General features: G+C 37.8%; 2 protein-coding genes across 2 annotated transcripts; one reads left to right on the top strand and one right to left on the bottom strand.

Moving 5' to 3' along the window:
- Window positions 1–2518: 2518 nt before the first annotated feature.
- Window positions 2519–5301, top strand: LOC121990708 (putative F-box protein At3g25750). The gene is made up of 2 exons (XM_042544794.1): window positions 2519–4469; window positions 4945–5301. The coding sequence occupies exon 1, from the start codon at window positions 3235–3237 to the stop codon at window positions 4435–4437; it is 1203 nt and encodes a 400-aa protein (XP_042400728.1). The 5' UTR covers window positions 2519–3234; the 3' UTR covers window positions 4438–4469; window positions 4945–5301.
- A 1560-nt stretch (window positions 5302–6861) lies between these two features.
- Window positions 6862–8199, bottom strand: LOC121991607. The gene has a single exon (XM_042545592.1). It carries the CDS (start codon window positions 8197–8199, stop codon window positions 6862–6864), a length of 1338 nt encoding a protein of 445 aa, XP_042401526.1.
- Window positions 8200–8662: the final 463 nt, after the last annotated feature.

Genomic DNA, 8662 nt, shown 5'->3' with positions numbered 1-8662 from the left:
GGAGACAACTATAATTTTTTTTATAGCTTTATCCCTATGAATCTCTATCCCAAGAATCTTCTTGGTCTCTCCCAAATAGTTCATGTCAAATTCCTTACTTAGTAGCCTATTCAATTTATCAGCCTCTTTCATCTTCTTCGCAATAATGAGTATGTCATCCACGTATAGTAGTAAAAAATCGTGATTCATCTTCAAGGTTTTTCACATATATGCGGCAATCATACTCACATCTCCTATATCTGTTTTAAATCATGTATGAATCAAAACACTTGTATCATTCCCTAGGAGATTGTTTAAATTTATAGAGCGATTTCTTCAACTTGCAAATCAATCGCTCTTGTTCGGGTTGACTAAATCTCTTAGGTTATGACATAAAAATATGTTCCTCTAAATTACCAAGAAGAAATGTTGTCTTCACATCCATTTGCTTTATCTGCAAATCATAATGTGTCATCAAAGCCAACACCGATCTAATTGATGCACGTCTTACTACTGGAGAGAAAATCTCGTCATAGTTAATCCCCTTTCTTTGTGAATATCTCCTTTGCTGCCAACCAAGCATTTAACTTAACTTCTTCTTTTTCTTACATTGTTTCTTTTCTCTTAAATACCGACTTGCACCCTATAGCTCAATTTCTTTTAAAAAGTTCCACTAGATCCCATGTTAGTTCTTATATAACAACTCTATCTCGCCCGCCATATCACCCATCCACTTGTCATTTTCAGAGATGTACCACCTATTAGAAAGATGTAGGGCCTTTGTTATTGGTGATAAGCACATAAGATACTAAGTCTTCAAAACCGTATTTGGTGGATGACTTTATGATCCGTCTCATCCTGCCTCCAGATATAATGTGATGTTCTGTGTGCACTGAGTTATAATCATCGTAGTCATAAGTCTTTAACTCCACTTGCATAACATCTTTCTCTTTGTTATTCTGTGATGTTTCATTTCCTTCTTCCTGAGTACATTGTAGCATGACTTTCTCGTCAAATACAACATTTTTACTGATCAAAACCTTGTCTACCTTAGGATCCAAAAACTTGAAGCCTTTAACTCCTTTCTGGTATCCCAGAAAAATACATTGCTTTGACTTTGCATCCCTCTTTAATCTTTCCTTATTAGATATGTGCATATAGGCTAGACATCCAAAAATTCAAAGATGAAAGTAATTTACTGGATTCGATGTCTATATTTTCTCTGATACTTTGCCTTCTACTACTGCTCTTGTTGATCTATTACTGAGATAACATGTCATATTAATTGCTTATGCTCATAAATTCTTTGCTAGCACATGATCCAATCTGAGACATCTTGTCTTCTGACATGTACTCCCTACTAACTTGTGTACATTCCGTGCTAACTTCTGTCATTTCATTATTGTCAGAGATCCCTTACAGACCTTTATCACGACGGTCGTTCGTGCAACCTAATCACGACGATTCTCGCGATGGCTGCCGTATGGTACACAGGCAGGTGACCGACGACCGCTCGCGTGACCTAATCGCACGAAACAGTGGTTACAGCACACTACACCGGCCGCTCGTTCAAACTGCAACCTAATCGCGTGGTGGATGCTGTCTCCTGCCTTGTCGTTGCCTACAGCCGCCACATTGTTCTCAATATCATAAGATTATTAGGATCACTAAATGTGTTAGCAATGTTATCAATTAAGAAAGAAATAGTCCGATAATTAGATTATGTAAATTTGATAAATATTTTTACTTGTAAAACAACTAGACGAGTGATGTTTATATAATTATTTTAAATATTTATTAATTTTTTATTGATGTAATATATTATTTTGAATTTATTTATGTATTTAATGTAAATGTTGTTTACAAACTTAACTTTATAATTATTTACTACAATAGGAGGGTCATTTTTTTATTATTCGTTTCATGCCCATAAGCTGGCTTTGGTTGAATTGCTTTCGAATTTAAGTAGTAAAAATCTTAGATATCAGCAAATGAGAATTTTGCGTCTCCTCAATAGTATTTCTTGATGTTTCATTATTTCAAGGAACTTAATTAATCCTTATCTGAATTTACAAATTATTTGTTAATTATTAAATTAATTAAAATCACATTATTTAATTGTAAATAATGAATGATAATCAAAATTAAATCGTAATATCTTCCCTCTTTAATACTGCTCTCCCTAATTCATATAGGAGCCTGGGGCTGGGAGACAGCAGATCAGCAAACAAAAGAAAGCGTGATTAGCTTTCAGTTCCCTGCAACTCTAATGATCTCCTCTGCGTTGCACACAGCGTTGCACACTGTCTTTAGCATCCCTTATCTCGTCAGATCATCTTAACTTTATTTGTCTTCAAAGTTGAAGCGGAAGCACAAGATTTACTCTAAAATAAGGGTATTGCTAAATGAACCTTGAACGGAGCAACAGGTAGGCAAAAAGAATTAATTTCATGTTCTTCAATAAGAAGGAATTGGAAGACAACACTCTTGTAATTAATGAGCCTATGCCTCCAAAACAAGTAATTTGTTGCCCGCAGCTATCAATTCAGCTTCTGTTTCCTCCTATAAGACAAGAGCGTAAAGTCGCACAAAAGCCCTGTGCATCCAAAAAGTAATTTGCCACAGTTATTCCATTTTGACGGTGCTGCAGTTGCGCTTCTCGAGTTATGTCCCAGCATTGGGACTGTTATCATCATCTAACACTAGAATGCATCCCTTATTTTGTCAGATCGAACAAATGGAGTAGTTAAGTAAAGAAATTTCGTGGCAAATTAAAAGGTACTACCTTATGCCACATGAAAAAGGCTATTCGTCTATCAATACTGCTTCTGCTGCCTCTTCATTAAAGACAAGAGCAAGAGCGAGCATACCGTAGTCTAATTAAAGTCTGCATCGAGAAAAAGGTATTTTGCCGCAGCTATTACGTGCTGATATCAGCGCTGCTGGGCTGCGGTTGCTGCGCTTCTCCAGTTATGTCCTTCTAACACACACATTAAGAGCATCCCTCCCTAATATTGTCAGATTGGAAAAATGGAGCCATTCATACTCGTCCTTCGCTGCAGACTGGCAACGCTATGAAAAAGGTTATTCGCCGCCCGCAGCTATCAATGCTGCTTCTGCTACTCCACGATGCTGCCGTATTCTTTAAAGGCGGTTTTATCTGCGCTATGCATCTTTAAAAGCTCTGCAAATTAAGCCTCAAGAGAACACGAACCTTTTGGCTTCAAATCCACACCGGCGAAGCTGCAGCAAACAATGGCGTCGAGAAGACGAAATTGGGCGGGCCTTCCGACGGATCTCCTCAGTAAGATCTTTCAGTGTTTTAATTTTTTCCATCGTGCACCTTTTGCTGCTGTATGTCGTACATGGCGCACAGCCAAAGGCCTGGATAGTAGTCGTCTCCTGCCAAATCCATGGCTAATGTTAGATATGAGCAACTCCACCAAACGCTGCCTGGTTGCCCTTTCGTCTACCGATTCCGATCCTGATCCTACTGCTATACTTCCCCTTCGTGATATCAGTGGTCTCATTGCTATCGGATCCTCTCCCGATGGCTGGCTTGTTTTTATTGATCATCAAAATGAGATTCTCGTCCTGAATCCCCTGAATAAGGTCAGGATTCAGTTTCCCTCTCTCGGTACTCATCCTGGAACATTCTCTGATGATATTAGACGAGCACTTTCTGAACCAAGAAGACAAATACAGTTCCGGCCTAAGTTTCCCAAACCTCAAGACATAAATTCTTTCAGTTTGTTCAAAGTGGTTCTATCACCCTCGTCATCAGCTGAGTCCTCTATTGCTGCCGTTATCTATCAAGATTTTGGTTTATTAATGATTTCGCTGTCTAACGGATGGGCCCCCTTAGAATTTGGCATTTTCATTAGAGATGTTATCTTTTATAATGGATTTCTGTACGCGGTGGATATAGACTGGACAATAAAGTTTTGGGACATAAATCGACAGCCTCCAGTACTCTTAGAAGCAATCAAGCCCAAGTACCAGGACCCTGTGGAAGAGGTGCACCCACGGTTGTTTTTAGTCGATTGTGCAGGAGAACTGATGGTGGTGTGGAGGAGGAATTGGAGTGACCAAGAACGCCCTCAACTATTTAAAATCTTTAAATTAGAGATGGAAGAAAATTTTAAGCCCCTTCCCAAAGGAAGGAGAGGAAGATATGCTCGCTGGATACAAATTCATCAGTTGGGGGATTATAGTCTATTTCTAGGAGTGAATGAATCACGAGCTCTGTCATGTCAAGAGTTTCCAAATCTGAAGAAGAACTCTATATATTTTACTAATGATCCACAAGATGTGATGGACAGAGAGCTTAGAATTGACGTGGGAGTCTACGATATAGAGGAGGAGGAAGAGGCCACTGTCATCCCTGCAACGCTACAGGATGATGACTTCGAAGAAGACTTCAAATGGCCTGTTTGGTTCTTCCCCTCTTACCCATGAGTCTATCCGTTCAAAAAAAAGTTCTTCGCAAGGTATGAAAATTTTTAATATTACAAATGAATGAAAATGTTGATTTTCAAGTTCAAGGAATTTTGCTAAGTCTATTGCATGATCATTCATTCGTTTGTCAATAATTAATCAAATTTGATTTTTTTATCTTGCTGAGTAGTTGAGGCTGTTATTGGTGGCTCGGTTGAGCTCTTTAATGGAGGGTCTGTGAGCTAGGGGCAAAGGGGGTCGAGCTGGTGGAGAGTGAACTACATTTATTAATCAATACAAGAAGCAGTCAATGAGAAATTTTCTAACTTGATTTCTTGACTATCCTTTATTGTCTTTCCAACATATATAGTATGGTGTGCTAGTATTAGATTAGATTAGATTATATTATATTAATTAAATTGTATTGATGCATAATTTTTAGTGTTGTGAATGATATATATGATTAACATAATTTGTATTTTCTTTATTAATGTTGGCTTATTGTATTCTTTTATGGACGCTTTGCAGGAGTCTCTCAAGATAGAAAGAATACGAGAAGAAAAAGAGGGATGAGATACTTGGTGCAGAGCAATTATGCCATCCTAATTTAGTTTAGTTAGCTGTTCGTCATCCTAATTTAGTTTAGTTTAGTTTAATTTAGTTAGTTGTTTGTCTTCCTAATTTAGTTTAGTTAGTCGTTGATTTCCTTGCTTAAAAGACAGTTTTAGTTATCTCTGAATTGCTATTTGGGTGTCGTCGTCAAACAGAGTTCACTTTCTGTGTTTGCTAGCTTGTTTTCTTCTTATGCATTTCCTTTCTCAAGCGAAACCGGAAAGAATGAATCAATTCTGTGTCTAATTGATATCAGCTGGATTGTGTTTTAAGTCATGGATCATGATGTATCGTTTAATTTCCTTAATCTGTAAGTTATTCTACATCAATTAATTCTGTGTCTAATTGATATCAGCTGGATTGTGTTTTAAGTCATGTATCTATCGTTTAATTTCCTTAATCTTTAAGTTATGCTACATCATTAGAGTGCTCCAATGATGTAGCATAACTTAAAGATTAAAAAATAAAAATAAAACCATACATTTCAAACACCATAATTATACATTTCAGACACTCGTATAAGTTAAATGTTTATAGCATCAAATTAAACACTACTATCTAATTAATGGAACTTAATCTGCCGCGCGAGGATAGATCACTGACAGCAGCCGACCGCGAAGCACAGACGACAGTCTACCGGAGAAATTGAGGAAGGGAGAGTTTGGAGAAGAGATCCGGTGGAAGATTAGACCAGCAGCCACCAATCATGACCATTGACCAGGCGAGGAGAATCAATCTACTAGAGACGTACGTGAATGTGACGGCAATGAAGAAGCTGGCCATTTCTCAAGGATTTCTTTCCAAATTTTACATTTTTTATTTCTAAAATTCCCGATCACCTGTGTGATTTTATAGAAATTTTTTTGATAAAATTTAAACAATATCTTTCTTAATTTTGAAAACAAAATATTAAACAATAATTCTATATAAAACTAAAAAGAAAAAAAAATAAAAATATTGATCCAGATAATACTGATCTATATATGGTGATCGATCACACCGTAACCTGGGGCTACGTAAAACCAAAAATTCAAAGTCATGAAAATCAATTTATTCGTAATTTCATCAAAAATTCATTTTGAATTATGTTTCAGATTTCTTTTAATATATTATATTTTATATAATTAAAATAGATTAATAATTCCATAATAAATCTATATCTGGTTTACTAAAAGTTAAAATAAATTTTAATTCTATTTCCTAAATATGTCACTAAAGCCCCTAGCGAATCTTAATCCTTTGATATTTATTTGACAATATATTTAAAGCAGTTTAGTCATTAATCGGATAACTAGTAAGATGAAAAATCTATACTAAGGAAGTGAATCCTAATTAGTGAGAAAAGAAAACCTTAAGAAAATGAATTTTAAATAGTAAAAAATCTTGAAAATTTTAAAGTAAAATTCTAAAGGAGTTAATCATACATAACAGGACAGCGCACGGGATTCAAATTCTCTTACCGTCAGAGACGTCTATCTCCGTCCCTGTTTACAGTTAGAATTGCTTTGGTATTTAAGGATCGGAGTAAAAAATATTAGATATCAGCAAATGAGAATTTTGAATCTCTTCAACAGTATGTCTTGATGTTTCATTATTTTAGGTAACTTCATTAATCCCTATTTGAATTTACTAATTATTTTCTAATTATATATTAAATTAATTACAGTCGCATTAGTTTGTTGTAAATAATGAATAATAATCAAAATTACAGTATAAACATTGCAAGGAAAGAAAAAGAAGCAGAAAACACTACAATTTTTTTAAAACAAAAAATTTGAAAGACACTGATTGATATAAATTAAATCGTTAGAACATAAAATTAAACAGTAATATCTAATTAATGGAGCTCGAGGGCGGCTGCCAATATAATCGGACGGAAGTCTTGTCTGTGCTAAAGTCAATTGAATTGGGATAATTCAGAAAATTTCTGAACCATTCTCCTTCAAAAAGAATTGGTTCTCCTGGAATCTTTATCAGGCTGTAGTCGCCATCCGTGAAATATATAGAATTAGGCGTCAAATGTACTGGAAAATCACAAGGACAAAAGCCAAGTGGGTCGCGGCCGCCCAAGAAGACGACCAACTCTCCCAAGTCCTTGGCTTCTTCCCTTAGCATCGGCGCTTCCTTATCCACCACCGTACTGTATCCGCTGTCTGAGAAGATAACAAACTCTTCCATGTCCATCGTTTTTTCTACTCTTAGTCTTTTAGGTGGCTTCTCCTCCTCCTCCTCCTCCTTCTCCTCATCTATCACCCTGTAAACCTTGACAGAGATGGTCTTCCTATAATTTTCCATTTTCTCCCGCCAAATACTCAAAAGATCCCCTCGAGGAGTCTCGAAAAAGTAGTGGTAGTGTAGTTGGCTACGATGCAGGGGTCGATCAACCACTCTAAATCTGGGCATCTCGCCATGTTGGATTCGGCGGGCCGCCTCGTCCAAGTCACAAACATACACTACCGAATGCAGTGTGCTCATATACAGTTTCCCTTTATGGAAGGTCGTATTTTCAATTAAATTGGGGTGGTTATGTAATTCCAACCATTTCTCGTCGTCGCCGGAGCTGATGAAAAAGATTCTCCCGGGAGGTTGTTGGATGACCGCGACTGTGTAGCCATCTCCGAGCGACGGATCAGCAGATAGGATTGCTTTGAGGCGAAACTGTTCTAGACAATCGATATAAGTGTAACCATACCGTACCTGCTCTTCTTCGTTCATTAGTATCCTGAAGCCGATTAGGCGCCCTGCTCCGTCGCGGATGGGTTGGGTGTGCTCGTAGGGGAAGACGACGCCAGGGAGGTCGATCTGCGCGCCGGTGATCGGGTTCAGCAGTTGAACCCGAAGGCGGACGTCCATGGTGATGATCCAACCGTGAGCAGAGCCGAGGAAGAATCGGTCGGTTATGGGAGGGTTCGGGACTGGGATGGTGTACTCCCTTGCCTCGTCCAAGGCGTAGAAGGTGATGACGGCGGATGGATTGTCGTCGTTGTTAAGCACGAGCCAGGGGCTCTGCCCGCGGAACTTAACGCATCTGTCGCGCGCGGACAGATCGCCGACGGCGGACGACCACGAAGCACAGACGGCGGCCGACCGGAGAAATTGAGGAAGGGAGAGTTTGGAAAAGATGAGGGAGAAGAGATCCAGCGACAGATCAGACCAGCCGCCGACAGCCATGGTCACGGGAGAATCCACCAGAGACATATGAATGTGACGGCGATAACTCAGACGATGGCTGCTTTCCCTGTATTTTATAATCATGTTTCAGGGTTCTTCGAGTATTTCTTTCCAAATTTTACTGGTAATCCTGATTTTTTTCCTCAAATTCCCGATCACATGTGTTATTTTATGGAAACAAAGTTTATAAAATTAAAACAATATCTGTCTTAATTTTAGAAACAAGATTAAACAATATATAATTTTAAGAATTTATGTGATTTTATGAATTTAATTATAATATTTTTCACTCGCATTCAATGATACGGTACATATAGGAGGGATCTGATAAGGTCAAGAAATCAATAGTCAAGGGAGCAAGAGTGTGACAGTCAATAATTAAGGGGATATGACGATTAATAATCAAGGGAACGTTGTAGTCAAAAGTTAAGAGTGTAAGAGATCGATGACCGATTAAAAAGGG

This window comes from Zingiber officinale, chromosome 6B, assembly GCF_018446385.1.
Source record: "Zingiber officinale cultivar Zhangliang chromosome 6B, Zo_v1.1, whole genome shotgun sequence".
Lineage (NCBI taxonomy): Eukaryota > Viridiplantae > Streptophyta > Magnoliopsida > Zingiberales > Zingiberaceae > Zingiber > Zingiber officinale.
The sequence above is the reverse complement of the archived record's forward strand: the minus strand, read 5'-3'. Positions and strand labels throughout refer to the sequence as shown.